This window comes from Oncorhynchus kisutch, linkage group LG17 (genome assembly GCF_002021735.2).
Source record: "Oncorhynchus kisutch isolate 150728-3 linkage group LG17, Okis_V2, whole genome shotgun sequence".
Classification (NCBI taxonomy): Eukaryota; Metazoa; Chordata; class Actinopteri; order Salmoniformes; family Salmonidae; genus Oncorhynchus; species Oncorhynchus kisutch.
Genome location: NC_034190.2, coordinates 11,357,213 through 11,377,587, shown reverse-complemented (window position 1 = coordinate 11,377,587; position 20,375 = coordinate 11,357,213). Strand labels below are relative to the sequence as shown.

General features: G+C 43.7%; 1 protein-coding gene across 1 annotated transcript in view; it reads right to left on the bottom strand.

Moving 5' to 3' along the window:
- The window catches only part of LOC116354513 (CUB and sushi domain-containing protein 3-like), a 492,885-nt gene that overhangs the window by 139,731 nt on the left and 332,779 nt on the right, over positions 1-20,375 (bottom strand). Inside the window, 3 exon segments of the mRNA XM_031795095.1 lie at positions 1,463-1,543; positions 12,402-12,547; positions 17,697-17,874. Coding sequence (XP_031650955.1) covers positions 1,463-1,543; positions 12,402-12,547; positions 17,697-17,874 — 405 coding nt within the window.

The following is a 20,375-nucleotide window of genomic DNA, read 5'->3' as shown; positions in this document are numbered from 1 at the left end:
TCTGCACAGATTGAGGGCGCTTCAAAGGCCTCTGCATTTGGGTGGGAGGTAGGGGCTATGAAACTCCCATTGCCATTGTTATATTCAAGAGTTTCCCCACCTCACACTTCAGTGCTATTTTCAGTCAGATTCTTTACTAGCAGCTTGGTAGCTTAGTAGCCTTATTTACTAAACTTTATATAACACAATTACCTACTTTACTTTACTCTTTGGCTTCAGAACGTAGTTCCAGACTGAACATTAGTCACTCAATTTTGTGTTGGATGGTATTTCCAGGTTCCGCTGTGTTTCTTCTGCAAGTTTTGGCTTGTTAGAAGTTTTTTTCATGATAATCCTTGGTAGTAATAGTCAATTGGAATTATGAATGGAATTGTGAATTGGAATGAAGGTTTTGATGTTGAGGTTAGTATGCTGTAGAAGTCCTTGCAATGCTTACAGTTTTTAATGTCCCATTGGTAGGTTAATCTTCCGCGTAACTTGTCAATTTTATTCTCCAATGATTGCACATTTGCTAGCAGAATGGAGGGAAGTGGGGGTTAATTCGATCGCCTACGAATTGTCAGAAGGCAGCCCGCCCTTTGGCCCCTCTTTCTACGCCTCCTCTTCACACAGATCAAGGGGATCGGGGCCAGTTCCCGGGGATCGGGGCCAGTTCACGGGGATCGGGGCCAGTTCCCGGGGATCGGGGCCTGTCCCCGAGGAAGCAGTATATCTTTCACATTGGGCTCGTCAGAGTCATGAAAGGAAAAAAAGGATTCTGCTAGTCCGTGGTGAGTAATTGCAGTCCTGATGTCGATTAGTTATTTTCGGTCATAGGAGACAGTAGCGGCAACATTATGTACAAAATAAGTTTAAAAAATAGGTTACAAACAACGCAAATAAAGGACGAAAAAACACAATCGGCTGGGGACAAAACGTCTGCCTTCTTCTCTGGCACCATCTTAAAAAGGATGCGCAAGTAAACATTTCACTGTTTCACTGTTGTGTACAAAGCATGTGACAAACATAACACACACACAGGAGGAGACTTGTCCTCTCTCTAAGCCATGATCAATACTCAGTGAGGACATTCTACAAGTATCAGAACATTTACCTGAGCAGAGGAGAGACGTACATGGAGGATGTTGTGAAATACAGGGGCATGGAACTGGTGAGAGGGTTTCAGTTTCATAACCTCAGTGGATGAAGTATCAGTAAGGCCAAGACCTATACTCACAAAGCTTATGAGATCTGATCTAGGATCAGGTCCACCGCAGTCAATATACTCTTTATTTATCATGAAAAAAAAAGCATAACTGATCCTCGATCAGCACTCTGAGACACTTTATGAATACGGACACAGGAAAACTCCTAGTCCTACAATATGTAAGTATACAGAGTGGTGAGGAGGTCCTATCTCTCCCAAAATTATTAATTAGAAAAATGTATAATATTTGGATTGAACTACACGTGGAGGCGTTACCTATTTCAAACTCCCTGTCCTCCATGAGGATATCAGCGTTGGCCACATCCGGGGGCGCTTGGCAGATCCTCAGCTGGTATACTAGAAGAGGATGAAGGAGGAGGAAGAGGAGGAAAAAGAAGAAGGTGTAAGGAACATTTCAACAGAGTAGTAATTCTATTTTGGGTTAATCACCAATTGCATTGGGACTTTCTGTATTCTTTTGAACATGGAATTAAAATAAGTAAGTATATATATATATATATATATATATATATATATATATATATATATATATATATATATATATAAACAGTACCAGTCAAAAGTTTGGACACACCTACTCACTCAAGTGTTTATTTTTATTTTGACGAGCTATGAAATAGCACATATGGAATCATGTAGTAACCAAGAATGCGAAGAGTGTGCAAAGCTGTCATCAAGGCAAATGGTGGCTACTTTGTAGAATCAAAAATATAAAATATATGTTGATTTGTGTTAACACTTTTTTTGGTTACTACATGATTCCATATGCGTTATTTCATAGTTATTATTCTATAATGTAGAAAATGGTAAAAATAAATAAAAAACCACGAATTTGTGAGTAGGTGTCCTAAAACATTTGACTGGTACTGTGTATATATATATATATATTATCTCTGTCTATGTCCCAAATGGCACCCTTTTCCATATATAGTGCTCTACTGCTTGACCAGAGGCCTTTGTCTCCTTGGTTATTATTTGTGATGATTTGAGTGCAATACTGCAAAGCACATCCTCCCACCCATGCCACAGCAGACCCACTTGCAAAATCACAGACCACAGACCACAGACCACATACTAGGGTTGCAAACGGTCGGAAACCTTCCAGTAAATTTCCAGAATTTTTCCGTGGGAAGTTAAGTCCTGGAATTTGGGGAATTTGCTTAAATTCGTCCAAATAGTTAGCTTATAACAGTGATTTTTTTTTGTGTGGGTTACACAAGGCAATTCCTACTCTTGTGGCATATTTTGGTTCAACTATCCTCAATTCAATGGAATTTCAACCCTCTGCAAGCACAGTGCACTCTTCCATCACATGTACAGCTGATTCTCAAGCTCTTTCACTAAAGAGATGCTATTGAGCCCACACCACTACACTGTCTGAGCTAATGACTATATGCTTTCTGGTAAGTTTTGATTACAATACTGGGTGGGGTGAATATAATTTATATGACATACATAATTTTTTGTTAACTAGTAAAATAGCAGCCTACAGCAAAGTGTCTTTAAATAATTTCTAACATGCTAACAATTTCTGCTAGTTAGTTTTCGCTACTCTACCATGTGGGGTTTAGCTTGCTTGTGTAAGAGGTGAGTAATTGTCTGCAGGGAAGTCAGGCGCAGGAGAGCAGAAATGGGTAACTCCCGGAGCAGTTTAATGTGGAAAAACAAACTGCACCCAGAACAACAAAATACGGGTTGAAATAACCCGTCGCAAACCAGTCTTAAGTTCACATATACTTTACAACAAACAATTCCACACACAGACATGGGGGGAACAGAGGGTTATATGCACATAAAGTAATGAGGGAATGTAAACCAGGTGTGCGGGAAAACAAGACAAAACAAATGGAAAATGAAAGGTTCGGCGATGGCTAGAAGACCGGTGACGTCGACCGCCAAACGCCGCCCGAACAAGTTGAGGAACCGACTTCGGCGGAAGTCGTGACAGCTTGACCCTGCTAATTGAGGAGTGTTAATTCACCTGTTTCCATACATGTTTCATTGTAAAACATTTATCTTACAAAGGAGTTGTTTAATCTAACTGCTTAACTATTTCTCTGTACAGGGAATTGTATTTGTTTTTTGAAACTCATTTTATTCTAATCTTTACAGGAAAATTCCATGTGCATTTTCTGATATGTGGAGACATTTCACTGCAGCTAATGTAGAAGGAAAAGCTGTGTACATTTGAAAATACTGTGCTAAATCATATGTGAAGAATGCAACAAAGATGCAGAATCATCTGGCCAAGTGCATTTAAGTTCCCCCAGCTCCCACAACAAGCAACCTCTGACAAAAGTCCCTCTACTTCTATTTGAGGTGAAAATGATGAATCAGACACCTTATCGAGAGCAACAGCTCATGGTCCTCCTGAAATCTGAAGTTTTTTGGACCCAATGGAGGAACGAAGTCAGAGAAATGCTGATGAATGTCTTGCTCGAGCTGTGTATGCAACTGGTTCACCTCTGATGCTCAAAGGCAAGGTGTATTGGAATAGATTTCACCACATTGAAGCTGGCCAGCAACACACGTTGGGGTCATCTTGTTTGACAGTCTCCTGGAGGGGAAGGAGTCTCTCCAAGAAATGGCCATATCACAGTCTGCCGATATGGACAGCCCCATCAAGAGGATCCTCCTGGATGATGTATTTTGGGTGTCAAATGGTAAGCAGCCTGAAACTCATGAATCCTATAGCAGTAGCCATTGCACGGATTGAGGGAGACAATGCCATCCGGTCTGATGTTCAGACTCTGCTTGCAGATGTAAGACAAGAAATCCATACTGCCCTGACCACTTCACTGTTTCTCCAAGCAGAGGAAACTGCACTTCTGAAATACATCAAACAGCCTGAAGACATACACGCTGCAGTGTTGGACTCCAACTCTGCTGGCAAGAGCATCCTGTCTGGTGCAGAGAAGTACACTTCCAAGCAAGGGCTTTGGGATGGAGATGCAATATTGCAGTCGTGCCAACAGATCTCATCAGCCACCTGGTGGAAGAGACTTTGTGGATCTGAGGATCTCTTTCCCCTGTTGCTTCCATCATCCTCTAAATCCCACCAACATCAGCCGCCTCAGAGCGCAACTGGTCTTTGTTTGGGAACACACACACCAAAGCACACAACAGGCTGACCAATCAATACAAGGGTTGAAAACATTTTGGCATCTGGGCAAATTTGAGGCTTTTTGAGCCTGACAATGAGCCATCCTCAACAAGGTTGGAAAGTGACTGAAGATGCCTCAGTCTGATGGTCAAGAGGTGGACATTGAGGAGGTCCAGGGAGAAGACGTGGAAGCCTGAGAGGAAGACAACCAAAGCTTTAGTTTCTAGACTATTATTTTCCAGATGTATGTTGAAAACGTTTTTGGGAGATGCGATGGATCATTGAGGATCATTCAATATTCCCTTTCTTTTGTTGTTCAGTGAAATCATCCCATGTGAAGAGTCAACTCATTTAATTAAAGTTCAATTTGGAACTTAAATGTTTTAATTGACTTATTTCTATTGGAAGGATTTAATCATTTGCAATTATGTCTACTTATGATAAGGTAAAATGTTTATGTTTCTGTCTCCATATGATATGGTAAATATATCCAATGCAAAAAACATCTACATTTAAATGGTATTAATATTAATGTGTATATATTTCCCATTAATTCCCAATGGAAAGTTTCCACCTCTGAATATTCCCCAAAATGTGCAACCGTACCACAGACCATTGATTTCCCATGTTTGGACAAAAGAGCATCAGAATTGTGGAGGAGGAGAAACTACTGACATTTGAAAGGTTAGGCAGAAATGAAAAAAAAATCATAATATTCCGATTCCACACCACCTGCACCTGGCTGCATACCAATTTATTCAGCAGCGATGTGATCTCGCCGGTGTGTTTAAGGGCATCAGATAAGCCGGTATACCTTCTGGGATTCAACAGAGCGGCCAAGCTGTGCTGAGCTGGCTCAGAGGCACTGCTAACGATATGAGGGAACGAATGCTGCTAGCTTGCGCTAATGACAGGATTAAATAAGGTGACAACGGTCGGAGCTGGGCCCAGGGAGAGATATTACACTGCGTATACACACACACACACACACACACACACACACACACACACACACACACACACACACACACACACACACACACACACACACACACACACACACACACACACACACACACACACACAATCTGAGGAATCGCTGCTGCTAATGACAGGATTAAATAAGGTAGCACTTTGAACTAGGCAAGGATAAATATTGCACCATTGAATCTTACAGCCAACATCTTTCAGGACTGCAGATCCAAACTACACCCACTACCAAGCTACCTGGCGGGGTCATGCCAACACAAACTAGGGGGTAAAATCAATGACATTCATTGATCATTAATTAATTGGTAACAGAGTGTAAAAACGTCTCAACAGCCCGAACAGACAGAACAGGAGGGAGATATCTTCTGAGCGATAGACAGATAACTAACCTTCAGACCTGGGTTCATTTACTAGTATTCAATATAATAGATGTGCTTGCCTGAGCTTGTCTGGTGCAACGGGAACCAATAGAAAAGACTCCAAAATGCCAACCCCGCTAAAGCAGACAGTCAGTTATATAGATAAATCTACTTTTGCTTCCCCATGAACAGGGGTTTATTCACTAGGAAGCAAACAGGGAGGGGCACCTTCCTTTATTTGTCAAAAAAGAAACTCACATTTTGCTACCGTGTGCACTAATGAATACACCCCCAGCTTACAGAGTAGACAGAGGAGGAGGGAGGCTGTCTAATAGACAAGTGGGGGCTTTGGCTCCAGACAACCACACTACAATAACACAAATTAAGTAGCGAGAAGCACTTAGCATGTGGCTTCTGTTAAATGTGCTAGCTGATTAATAAGATTCTCTTAGAGGCTCCTTGGGGGGGGTGGGGGGGCTGTGTGTGACTGAATTTGGTGAATAAGTGTCTGTGTTTGTGTGTGTGTGTGTTTGTGTGTGTGTTTTTGTGTGTGTGTGTGTGTGTCTGTGTGTGTTTCTGTCTGTCTGTGTGTGTGTGTGTGTGTGTGTGTGTGTGTGTGTGTGTGTGTGTGTGTGTGTGTGTGTGTGTGTGTGTGTGTGTGTGTGTGTGTTTGTTTGTTTGTATTGCCAATTGAAGCAAAAGCAATGAACAGAGTCAATGACTTTCTGTGTCGCAATGGGAGACTCCGTGATAGGCTTTAATTAACAAAAGGAAACGTTTCTTTGCTTCCTCTATGTCAGTGGTTCTTAACCTGGGTTCGATCGAACCCCAGGGGTTCGGTGAGTCAGTCTCAGGGGTTCGGCGGAGGTCAAGACACACATCTGATTCATATGATTCGTGATGACACGCCCCGCTTGGCCATCATTGGCTGCAGGTGATCACGCTACATCGCTTGGCCTATCTGTGGATTTGGTGCGCTCAGTAGTCGACTTGTGACTGTCGTGATGGTACATCTTGTGATTTCTTCCTTAATATTTTAATCCCTTCATACTTACTATGTCGAGCAATAAAAAGAAAGTGGTCGGAGGAATATGTACAATATGGATTCACATGTATAACGGAACGTGATGGGAGTCAGTGTACTAACTTCATGATTTGCAATGCCAAGTTGAGCAATTCTAGTCTAGCACTGGCAAAACTAAGAACACTTCCTTAAGCTGCATGGAGATGGAAAGCACAAGAACACAACGCTTGCTGAATTCAAGGTGAAGAGAGCCAGATTCGATGAAAAGGCTACTCTGCCTGTTCCCGGCTTTGTACTCATCAACAAACCGATCCTCACAGCATCGTACGAAGTTGCTTACCTGATCGCAAAGCAGGGCAAACCACACACCATTGGTGAAACACTCATAAAACCAGCTGTGTTGAAGATGGTGAATATCATGCTGGGAAAAGAGGCTGAAGTTAAGTTATCCCAAATTCTTCTTTCAAATGACACCATCAGCGACAGAATAGTGGACATGAGCAAAGACATCTTGGCTCAAGTAGTTGCAGATCTGATTTCAAGCCCGGCAAAATTCAGCCTTCAACTCGACGAGACCACAGACGTTTCCAATCTAAGCCAGCTTGCTGTATTCGTGCGCTATGTGAAAGACGACGTGATAAAGGGAGATTTTTTATTTTGTAAGCCTCTTACAACAACAACTAAGGCAGCCGATGTGAAGAAACTTGTGGATGACTTCTTCAAAGACAACAATCTTTCGTGGGATATGGTTTCTGCAGTTTGTTCGGACGGAGCTCCAGTCATGCTGGGAAGAAAGTCTGGTTTTGGTGCGCTAGTGAAAGCCGATGCATCATTGTTACGCATTGTATTCTGCACAGGCATGCGTTGGCAACAAGCCTCCAAAACTGGCAGAAGTATTAAAAATTGTAGTGGAATGCGTGAACTATGTGCGAACTAGTGCTCTGCGGCATCGCATCTTCAGTGAGCTGTGTAAAGAAATGGGCTCTGAATTCGAGGTACTTCTGTACCATTCTAACGTTCGGTGGTTATCCCGGGGACAGGTGCGGAATCGTGTTTTTGCCGTGCGTGTGGAATTAGCCCTGTTTTTGCAAGAGCACCAACATTGTCATGCAGATTGCTTCAAAAATTCTGAGTTCATTCTCATTTTAGCGTACATGGCTGATATCTTCGCAGCTCTCAATCATCTCAATCAAAAGGTGCAGGGCGGTGGAGTCAACATCATCGAAGCGGAGGAAAACCTGAAGGCTTTTCAAAAAAAGCTACCGTTATGGAAACGACGAACAGAGAACAATAACTTCGCAAACTTTCCCCTGCTGGACGACTGTGTAAGTAAGATCGAAGATGTATCTGGAATCGGAGACATTTCTGTACCCGCGGAACTGAAGCAAGCAATTGCCACGCACTTAGATGAGCTTGCAAAGTCTCTCGACGGATACTTCCCTACAAGAGAGTCATATCCAGCATGGGTGAGACAGCCGTTCACGTTTAGTGTTGAGACAACAGATGTCAATGATGAATACCTGGATGAAATCATTGAAATTCAGCAGAGCCAGGTTCAACAGCAACTCTTCAGAACAACAACGCTTTCAACGTGTTGGTGTCAATTAAGAAGGGTTCGGTGAATGCGCATATGAAACTGGTGGGGTTCAGTACCTCCAACAAGGTTAAGAACCACTGCTCTATGTATTGCCTTCATGTGGGATGTACGTCTCGACTGACCGGTTGATGTGCTGTGAACGATGAAGATAATCACCACTCAAAACAGGTGGACTCTGGGAATTGAGTCATCAGATCTGCCCACAAATGGTATTTATAATATTATGATGCTTGCATAATGTCCTGAATAACTATGTAACTTATCGACTTATATCCTTTCATAACTAGATTGGAATAAGTGACAGTTTTGCGTGTTGCATGTGAGGAGTGATAATCACATTCTATAGATTTAGTTTCCCCTGGCCACTCTGTGATGTGACCTACATGAAAACACTTTTTTTGTTTGTCATTCTGGACAGCAAACTGCATGAATAAACTGACTGCAGCCTATAATTTGATTACTTGACAGTTGAAGACAATCTAATAAACTAAATGAATATCTTTAATAAGCGTTGTATAAATAATGGCTAATTCAAAGCAAAGCAGAGTGTTCACTAAGGGGAAATAAAGTTGTCGCTCTAACTCGGTGGCCCATTTCAAATGAATCGAAGCAAAACTCATTCCAGAGTAATTCCCATGCCAAACCCAAGAAAAATATAGGGAATCATTGCTGTGTATTATCTCTAGTCTAGTACATTCATATCACTAAGCAGAAGCAGCTACAGTGGCTTGCAAAAGTATTCACCTACCTTGGCATTTTTCCCATTTTGTTTCCTTACAAACTGGAATTAAAATAGATTTTTGGGGGGTTTGTAACCATTTCATTTACACAACATGTCTACCACTTTGAAGATGCAAAATATTGTTTAGGGTGAAACAAACAAGAAATAAGACAAAAAAATGGGAAACTTGAGGGTGCATTACTATTCACCCCCCAAAGTCAATACTTTGTAGAGCCACCTTTTTCAGCAATTAAAGTTGCAAGTCTCTTGGGGTATGTCTCTATAAGCTTGGCACATCTAGCCACTGGGATTTTTGCCCATTCTTCATGGCAAAACTGCTCCAGCTCCTTCAAGTTGGATGGGTTCCGCTGGTGTACAGCAATCTTTAAGTCATACCACAGATCCACAATCGGATTGAAGTCTTGGCTTTGACTAGGCCATTCCAAGACATTTAATTGTTTCCCCTTAAACCACCCGAGTGTTGCTTTAGCAGTATGCTTAGGATCATTGTCCTGCTGGTAGGTGAACCCCGGTCCCAGTCTAAAATCTCTTGAAGAACGAAACAGGTTTCCCTCAAGAATTTCCCTATATTTAGCGCCATCCATCATTCCTTCAATTCTGACCAGTTTCCCAGTCCCTGCCAATGAAAAACATCCCCACAGCATTATGGGATGGTGTTCTCGGGGTGATGAGAGGTTTTGAGATTGCGCCAGACATAGCGTTTTCCTTGATGGCCAAAAAGCTCAATTTTAGTCTCATCTAACCAGATTACCTTCTTCCATATGTTTGGGGAGTCTCCCACATGCCTTTTGGCGAACACCAAACGGGTTTGCTTATTTTCTTCTTTAAGGAATGGCTTTTTTCTGGCCACTCTTCCGTAAATCCCAGATCTATGGAGTGTACGGCTTAAAGTGGTCCTATGGACAGATACTGCAATATCCACTGTGGGCTTTGCAGCTCCTTCAGAGTTATCTTTGGTCTCTTTGTTGTCTCTCTGATTAATGCCCTCCTTGCCTGGTCCGTGAGTTTTGTTGGGCAGCCGTCTCTTGGCAGGTTTGTTGTGGTGTCATATTCTTTTCATTTTTCAATAATGGATTTAATGGTGCTCTGTGGGGTGTTCAAAGTTTCTGATATATTGTTATACCCAACCCTGATCTGTACTTCTCCAAAACTTTGCCCCTGACCTGTTTGGAGAGCTCCTTGGTCTTCATGGTGCCGCTTGCTTAGCGGCGTTGCAGACTCTGGGGCCTTTCAGAACAGGTGTATATCTACTGAGATCATGTGACAGATCATGTGACACTTAGATTGCACACAGGTGGACTTGATTTAACTAATTATGTGACTTCTGAAGGTAATTGGTTGCACCAGATCTCATTTAGGGGCGTCATAGCAAAGGGGGGAATACATTTGCAATGACCACTTGTCTGTTTTTTTATTTTTTTAATAATTTTTTGAAACAAGTTATTTTTGGGCAAGTGCTCATTTCTCAGAGCGCACCCTGTAGCCAATAATCAATGTGACGCAGGTGTATAGAGCCATGTCCCTTCACTGATTCAATACAAAGACAGTCAGATTGGAGAGAGGCATCGAAGCGCAATAAGTCAAGATTAAATTGACTATGAAAATGAGCTGAGCCAATAATGAATGCTAGCTGCCATGTGTGTCAGAGGCCCTAGGCAGACAGCGTGCATGAGGGGAAGAGGGAAGAGGAGGAGGAAGAGTAGAGGGAGAAAGAGGAGGAGAGGGAGGAGGAGGAGAAAGAGGACGAGAAAGAGGAATAGGAGGAGGAAGAGGAGGAGCGGGAGGGGAAGAAGAGTAGGAGGATGAGAGGGAGGAGGAAGAGAGGGAAGATGAGGAAGAGGAGGAGGAGGTACAAAATGGAGGAAGAAGAGGAAGATGAGGTGGAGGAGGAAAGGGAGGAAGAGAAAGAGGAGGAATAGGAGAAAGAAGATGAGGAGGAGGAGAAGAGAGAGGAGGAAGAGTAGTAGGAGAGGGAGGAGGAAGGTCAGAGGAGAGGGAGGAGGAAGAGTAGGAGGAGTGGGAGAAGGCCTAGGAGCTTCACTCCGCTGCCTGTCAGACCATTGATCTCTTCCTTTTCCTCTGGCTTTGTTCTCTCCTCTCTATCTCTACCTCTCATTCACCATCTCTACCTCTCACTCACTATCTTTACCTCTCATTTATTATCTCTATCTCTACCTCTCACTCTCTACCTCTCACTCTCTACATCTCTCACTCTATCTCTACCTGTCACTCTCTACCTCTCACTCTCTACCTCTCACTCACTATCTCTAACTCACTATCTCTACCTCTCACTCACTATCTCTACCTCTCACTCACTATCACTACCTCTCACTCACTATCTCTACCGCTCTATCTCTTCCTCTCACTGACTATCTCTACCTCTCACTCACTATCTCTACCTATCACTCACTATCTCTACCTCTCACTCACTATCGCCACCTCTCACTCACTATTTCTACCTTTCACTCACTATTTCTACCTCTCACTCACTATCTCTACCTCTCACTCACTATCTCTACCTCTCACTCACTATCTCTACCTCTCACTCACTATTTCTACCTTTCACTCACTATTTCTACCTCTCACTCACTATCTCCACCTCTCACTCACTATCTCCACCTCTCACTCACTCTCTACCTCTCACTCACTATCTCCACCTCTCACTCACTATCTCTACCTCTCACTCACTGTTTCTACCTTTCACTCACTATCTCTACCTCTCACTCACTATTTCTACCTTTCACTCACTATCTCTACCTCTCTATCTCCACCTCTCACTCACTATCTCTACATCTCACTCACTATCTCTACCTCTCACTCACTATCTCTACCTTTCACTCACTATTTCCACCTCTCCATCTCACTCTCTATCTCTACCTCTCACTCACTATTTCTACCTCTCTATCTCCACCTCTCAATCACTATCTCTACCTCTCACTCACTATCTCTACCTCTCACTATCTCTACATCTCACTCTCTATCTCTACCTCTCACTCGATATCTCTACCTCTCTATCTCCACCGCTCACTAACTATTTCTACCTCTCACTCACTATCTCTACCTCTCACTCACTATCTCTACCTCTCTATCACTATCCCTACCTCTCACTCACTATCTCTACATCTCACTAACTATCTCTACCTTTCTATCTCTACCTCTCACTCACTATCTCTACCTCTCTATCTCCACCGCTCACTAACTATTTCTACCTCTCATTATCTCTACCTCTCACTCACTATCTCTACCTCTCACACACTCCTTCTTTCTTTCTTTACCCCTCTCTCTCCTCCTCCTTTATCACATTTGTTTTCCATCTTTCTCTCTCTAAACATATTTTATATTTCTCTGTCCCTGCCTGTCTCTCTGATGTAGTGGTCACCATGGTAACTGAGCACGAAGAATCCGCTGCCGCTGAAGTCGCTGTGGAACTTAATGAGGATCTGGTTGGAGGTGCTGTAGACCGACTCCAGCGCTGTGTTCCCACTGAACTGACCGATCTGGGGGGAGCTCTGGTCTGGACCATCCCTGTAGAGATACACACAACATACACACCAAGGATCAATGACAAATCCCTCCGTATGGGCAGGTGATGGACATTGTCAATAGACAATGAAGACAAGACATTGACCAATACAGACATATCTTTGAAAGAGGCCCGTTGGAAATCTATTGCGGACATTTTTTAATTAACATTTCCCAGTGATACATAACCGATCACTGATCTACAGTATTCCTTCCAGAAAGAGACGATTATAGCGTCTCTTTTATAAACTTCATTTTTGGAGATGCCACAGCATAAGAGTGTCATTACAGAGACTGGGTTTTAAAATGCAGAAAGGTACCCCAGATATCAAACAAGCTACCCAATTAAGAGACAGGGGCAGGAGGAGGGTTACATCTCTGTGATCGTGACAGCCAAAGAGCAGACCACCCCCATGGGTCAAATCTGGAGCCAGTCAAAGGTAAATGAGTGTGTGAACGTGAGAAGGGGGTCTGTTTAATGGTGCTCAGTGGACCCCCACTCTGGGCACCGCTGGGTCAGAGCAGTCCTAGCGAACAAGCAGAGAAGTTTTATTAATCTGGCTAATCTCTGACACCTGGGATTTTTCGGGAGCACGGTGTGTGTGTGTGTGTGTTTGTGTGTCTGTGTGAGGGAGACTGCTTGAGTGATTGTTTCTTTGCATTAGTGCATACGTGAGTGTGTGAGTGTGTGTGTGCGTATCAAGTGTGTGTGTGTGTGCGTGTGTGTGTGTGTGTGTGTGCGTGTGTGTGTGCGTGTGTGTGTGTGTGCGTGGGTTTGAAGCCAGCATGACATCTCACAGCGTTGAGAACAGATTGAAGCGCTGGCAGCCTGCCGCATTCAGCAATATAAATACATACTATGAGAAACTGAAAGAGAGCCGTGAGGGGGGGGGGGGAGGTCAAAAAATTCATTATTTAAACATGCGGTGGGACAAAGGAGGGACTTATTATTTGTGTGCTCATGGATGGAGGACATAAAATGAATCTATTCCATCCATTACGCTCTCTCTTTCTCCTCCTTCTCTCCATCCCCCTCCACAACAGGGGTGTCAGAGTGCTGGGGAGGACAATTACTCAGGAAGCCGCTCTCTTTAAAACATCAAGATGCCTTTGACTGGATCTATGGGGATACATGAAGAACTTGCCTTTTGGCGACTGCATTACTGCATTACATTTCCTCCAAAAATCTTTACCGTTCACAGGGAGAGATTAAAAGTCTGAGTACATTGATCATACTCTGTGCATTTAAATGGACTAACTGTGCGTGTTATATCACTGTTGGTCCGTTTGTTTAACGAAGGGATGGAGTAGGGATGGTGTGATGGAGGGAACCAGATGGAGAGAGAGAGAGAGAGAGAGAGAAAGGGGGTGAACAGTTCAAATCTCTCTCAAACCAACCAGAAGACAAAGTTCTGTTTTATCAATAGTGAGAAATGCAGTAGCTATGGTAACCGCAGAAAGGATGCATCCAATTAAGAAAGAACAGTTTGGAAGAGAGGTCTGAGAGCACTGGGGAACGTGAAATGCAAAAACAAAGTTGGCTTTTTCCCACAAATGTATAATTACTTTTACGTTTTAAAACAACAACACAATATGGAAAACTTTTACCGAAGGTTTCTGCCAAAACAGGTTTTAGTAATAATTCTACTAATTGAGCATCCAACACGTATAGTCAAGGGTTAGCTCTACTATAGTTGGCTAATTGACTATCACATGGTTTTACATAATTTCTTGTTATCTCCTCATGGGTCTAATTTCATTGAAACTAACTAAAAAGTCATTATTATGTACAACATGACACAATGTACATCAATGTATTACAATAAACACCTCAGTTGCTGTGTAAGAGGTGAGTGGGAAGAGGTGAGTGGGAAGAGGTGAGTGGTAAAGAAGTGAGTGGTAAGAGGTGAGTGGTAAGAGGTGAGTGGGGAGAGGTGAGTGGTAAAGAGGTGAGTGGTAAGAGGTGAGTGGGAAGAGGTGAGTGGGAAGAGGTGAGTGGTAAGAGGTGAGTGGGGAGAGGTGAGTGGTAAAGAGGTGAGTGGTAAGAGGTGAGTGGGAAGAGGTGAGTGGTAAAGAGGTGAGTGGTAAGAGGTGAGTGGTAAAGAGGTGAGTGGTAAAGAGGTGAGTGGGAAGAGGTGAGTGGGAAGAGGTGAGTGGGAAGAGGTGAGTGGGAAGAGGTGAGTGGTAAGAGGTGAGTGGTAAGAGGTGAGTGGGAAGAGGTGAGTGGTAAGAGGTGAGTGGTAAGAGGTGAGTGGTAAGAGGTGAGTGGGAAGAGGTGAGTGGGGAGAGGTGAGTGGGAAGAGGTGAGTGGTAAAGAGGTGAGTGGTAAAGAGGTGAATGGGAAGAGGTGAGTGGGAAGAGGTGAGTGGGAAGAGGTGAGTGGTAAGAGGTGAGTGGTAAGAGGTGAGTGGGAAGAGGTGAGTGGTAAGAGGTGATTGGGGAGAGGTGAGTGGTAAAGAGGTGAGTGGGGAGAGGTGAGTGGTAAAGAGGTGAGTGGGGAGAGGTGAGTGGGAAGAGGTGAGTGGGGAGAGGTGAGTGGGAAGAGGTGAGTGGTAAGAGATGAGTGGTAAGAGGTGAGTGGGAAGAGGTGAGTGGGAAGAGGTGAGTGGTAAGAGGTGAGTGGGAAGAGGTGAGTGGTAAGAGGTGAGTGGAGAGAGGTGAGTGGGGAGAGGTGAGTGGGAAGAGGTGAGTGGTAAGAGGTGAGTGGGAAGAGGTGAGTGGGAAGAGGTGAGTGGTAAGAGGTGAGTGGGAAGAGGTGAGTGGTAAGAGGTGAGTGGGAAGAGGTGAGTGGTAAGAGGTGAGTGGGAAGAGGTGAGTGGGGAGAGGTGAGTGGTAAGAGGTGAGTGGGAAGAGGTGAGTGGGAAGAGGTGAGTGGGAAGAGGTGAGTGGTAAGAGGTGAGTGAATGAACAGAGGAGCTACTGAACAGAGGACCTACTATAGGTGAACAGAGGAGCTACTATAGGTGAACAGAGGAGCTACTATAGGTGAACAGAGGAGCTGCTATAGGTGAACAGAGGAGCTACTATAGGTGAACAGAGGAGCTACTATAGGTGAACAGAGGAACTACTATAGGTGAACAGAGGAACTACTATAGGTGAACAGAGGAGCTACTATAGGTGAACAGAGGAAGTACTGTAGGTGAACAGAGGAGCTACTATAGGTGAACAGAGGAGCTACTATAGGTGAACAGAGGAGCTACTATAGGTGAACAGAGGAACTACTATAGGTGAACAGAGGAACTACTATAGGTGAACAGAGGAGCTACTATAGGTGAACAGAGGAGCTACTATAGGTGAACAGAGGAGCTACTATAGGTGAACAGAGGAACTACTATAGGTGAACAGAGGAACTACTATAGGTGAACAGAGGAACTACTATAGGTGAACAGAGGAGCTACTATAGGTGAACAGAGGACCTACTATAGGTGAACAGAGGACCTACTATAGGTGAACAGAGGAGCTACTATAGGTGAACAGAGGAACTACTATAGGTGAACAGAGGAACTACTATAGGTGAACAGAGGAACTACTATAGGTGAACAGAGGAAGCTCTTCATTAACCCCTTTCTCCACCAGGCTGCTGATTTAGAAATGGACATGAAAATAAATCTTTGCTCGAACGTGATTGGTCAAACTCCCCCAGCCCTCCTGTATAAATGAACATCATTTGTATCCTGTTGGGTTGCTACACTTCTGTGTTGTGGCACTCTAACGTTGCCCACTCAGAGGGCTGTGAGAAAACTGAAAATCAGTCACCATGTGGGATAAAAGGCAGGAATTCAGTTGGTGAGGGATTAACATTGTACCATTCCTGCTAGTAGAGAAATACATATCTAACTGTGTAAAAGGGTTTAATATTGTACCATTCCTGCTAGTAGAGAAATACATATCTAACTGTGTAAAAGGGTTTAATATTGTACCATTCCTGCTAGTAGAGAAATACATATCTAACTGTGTAAAAGGGTTTAATATTGTACCATTCCTGCTAGTAGAGAAATACATACCTAACTGTGTAAAAGGGTTTAACATTGTACCATTCCTGCTAGTAGAGAAATACATATCTAACTGTGTAAAAGGGTTTAATATTGTACCATTCCTGCTAGTAGAGAAATACATATCTAACTGTGTAAAAGGGTTTAATATTGTACCATTCCTGCTAGTAGAGAAATACATATCTAACTGTGTAAAAGGGTTTAATATTGTACCATTCCTGCTAGTAGAGAAATACATATCTAACTGTGTAAAAGGGTTTAATATTGTACCATTCCTGCTAGTAGAGAAATACATATCTAACTGTGTAAAAGGGTTTAATATTGTACCATTCCTCTAGTAGAGAAATACATATCTAACTGTGTAAAGGGTTTAATATTGTACCATTCCTGCTAGTAGAGAAATACATATCTAACTGTGTAAAAGGGTTTAACATTGTACCATTCCTGCTAGTAGAGAAATACATATCTAACTGTGTAAAAGGGTTTAATATTGTACCATTCCTGCTAGTAGAGAAATACATATCTAACTGTGTAAAAGGGTTTAATATTGTACCATTCCTCTAGTAGAGAAATACATATCTAACTGTGTAAAAGGGTTTAATATTGTACCATTCCTGCTAGTAGAGAAATACATATCTAACTGTGTAAAAGGGTTTAACATTGTACCATTCCTGCTAATAGAGAAATACATATCTAACTGTCTAAAAGGGTTTAATATTGTACCATTCCTCTAGTAGAGAAATACATATCTAACTGTGTAAAAGGGATTAACAGCAATACTTTTGTTAGTTACTGTAATAAGGCACTATTGAGCGGTTTAGAGAGAGATGTGTGTATTGCACGGATGGAAATAAGGTATTTCTGTTTATTATATTGAATAATGTGTGCAAAAAATTCTAAAAACCGGTTTTCGCTTTGTCATTACGGATATTGTGTGTAGATTTATGAGGAAAAACATGTATTGAATCCATTTTAGAATAAGGCTGTCTGAATAGTCAAGGGGTCTGAAAACTTTCCGAATGCACTGTAGGTTCTTACCACACAGTGATGTAGTCACAGATGGGTTCTGTATTGACCATGGCGAAGGTGATGTGTGTGTGTATATATTATAGTGTAATCTAACTCATTAGCTGTTCATTAAGAGGTCGATAGGTTCTTACCACACAGTGATGTAGTCATAGATGGGTTCTGTACTGAGCACGGTGAAGTTGATGTAGATCCCATTGCCAGGGGGAACCCTCACACTCCACACACAGTCCTGGAAGTTGGGGTACTCCTCGGGGTGGCCGGGGGAGTAGATGGTCCCATTCATGGAGGTGATGTTACCACCACACAGTGCTACAGAGGAGAGGGGAGATGTGGTCAGGTTAGGTGATGTTACCACAAACACAGAGGAGAGGGCTAGGTGATGTTACCACAAACACAGAGGAGAGGGCTAGGTGATGTTACCTCAAACACAGAGGAGAGGGCTAGGTGATGTTACCACAGAGGAGAGGGCTAGGTGATGTTACCACAGAGGAGAGGGTTAGGTGATGTTACCACAAACACAGAGGAGAGGGCTAGGTGATGTTACCACAAACACAAAGGAGAGGGCTAGGTGATGTTACCTCAAACACAGAGGAGAGGGCTAGGTGATGTTACCACAAACACAGAGGAGAGGGCTAGGTGATGTTACCACAGAGGAGAGGGCTAAGTGATGTTACCACAAACACAGAGGAGAGGGCTAGGTGAAGTTACCACAAACACAGAGGAGAAGGCTAGGTGATGTTACCACCACACAGTGCTACAGAGGAGAGGGGAGATGTGGTCAGGTTAGGTGATGTTACCACAAACACAGAGTAGAGGGCTAGGTGATGTTACCACAAACACAGAGGAGAGGGCTAGGTGATGTTACCACAAACACAGAGGAGAGGGCTAGGTGATGTTACCACAAACACAGAGGAGAGGGCTAGGTGATGTTACCACAAACACAGAGGAGAGGGTTAGGTGATGTTACCACAAACACAGAGGAGAGGGTTAGGTGATGTTACCACAAACACAGAGGAGAGGGCTAGGTGATGTTACCACAAACACAGAGTAGAGGGCTAGGTGATGTTACCACAAACACAGAGGAGAGGGTTAGGTGATGTTACCACAAACACAGAGGAGAGGGCTAGGTGATGTTACCACAAACACAGAGGAGAGTGTTGGTGATGTTACCACAAACACAGAGTAGAGGGCTAGGTGATGTTACCACAAACACAGAGGAGAGGGCTAGGTGATGTTACCACAAACACAGAGGAGAGGGCTAGGTGATGTTACCACAAACACAGAGGAGAGGGCTAGGTGATGTTACCACAAACACAGAGGAGAGGGCTAGGTGATGTTACCACAAACACAGAGGAGAGGGCTAGGTGATGTTACCACAAACACAGAGGAGAGGGCTAGGTGATGTTACCACCACACAGTGCTACAGAGGAGAGGGGAGATGTGGTCAGGTTAGGTGATGTTACCATAAACACAGAGGAGAGGGCTAGGTGATGTTACCACAAACACAGAGGAGAGGGCTAGGTGATGTTACCACAAACACAGAGGAGAGGGCTAGGTGATGTTACCACAAACACAGAGGAGAGGGCTAGGTGATGTTACCACAAACACAGAGGAGAGGGCTAGGTGATGTTACCACAAACACAGAGGAGAGGGTTAGGTGATGTTACCACAAACACAGAGGAGAGGGCTAGGTGATGTTACCACAAACACAGAGGAGAGGGCTAGGTGATGTTACCACAAACACAGAGGAGAGGGATAGGTGATGTTACCACAAACACAGAGGAGAGGGCTAGGTGATGTTACCACAAACACAGAGGAGAGGGCTAGGTGATGTTACCACAAACACAGAGGAGAGGGTTAGGTGATGTTACCACAAACACAGAGGAGAGGGCTAGGTGATGTTACCACAAACACAGAGGAGAGGGCTAGGTGATGTTACCACAAAGTAGAGGGCTAGGGGGTGATGTTACCACAAACACAGTGGAGAGGGCTAGGTGATGTTACCACAAACACAGTGGAGAGGGCTAGGTGATGTTACCACAAACACAGCGGAGAGGGCTAGGTGATGTTACCACAAACCCAGAGGAGAGGGCTAGGTGATGTTACCACAAACACAGAGGAGAGGGCTAGGTGATGTTACCACAAACACAGAGGAGAGGGCTAGGTGATGTTACCACAAACACAGAGAAGAGGGCTAGGTGATGTTACCACAAAGTAGAGGGCTAGGTGATGTTACCACAAACACAGAGAAGAGGGCTAGGTGATGTTACCACAAACACAGAGGAGAGGGCTAGGTGATGTTACCACAAAGTAGAGGGCTAGGTGATGTTACCACAAACACAGAGAAGAGGGCTAGGTGATGTTACCACAAACACAGAGGAGAGGGCTAAGTGATGTTACCACAAACACAGAGGAGAGGGCTAGGTGATGTTACCACAAACACAGAGGAGAGGGTTAGGTGATGTTACCACAAACACAGAGGAGAGGGCTAGGTGATGTTACCACAAACACAGAGTAGAGGGCTAGGTGATGTTACCACAAACACAGAGGAGAGGGTTAGGTGATGTTACCACAAACACAGAGGAGAGGGATAGGTGATGTTACCACAAACACAGAGGAGAGGGCTAGGTGATGTTACCACAAACACAGAGTAGAGGGCTAGGTGATGTTACCACAAACACAGAGGAGAGGGTTAGGTGATGTTACCACAAACACAGAGGAGAGGGCTAGGTGATGTTACCACAAACACAGAGTAGAGGGCTAGGTGATGTTACCACAAACACAGAGGAGAGGGTTAGGTGATGTTACCA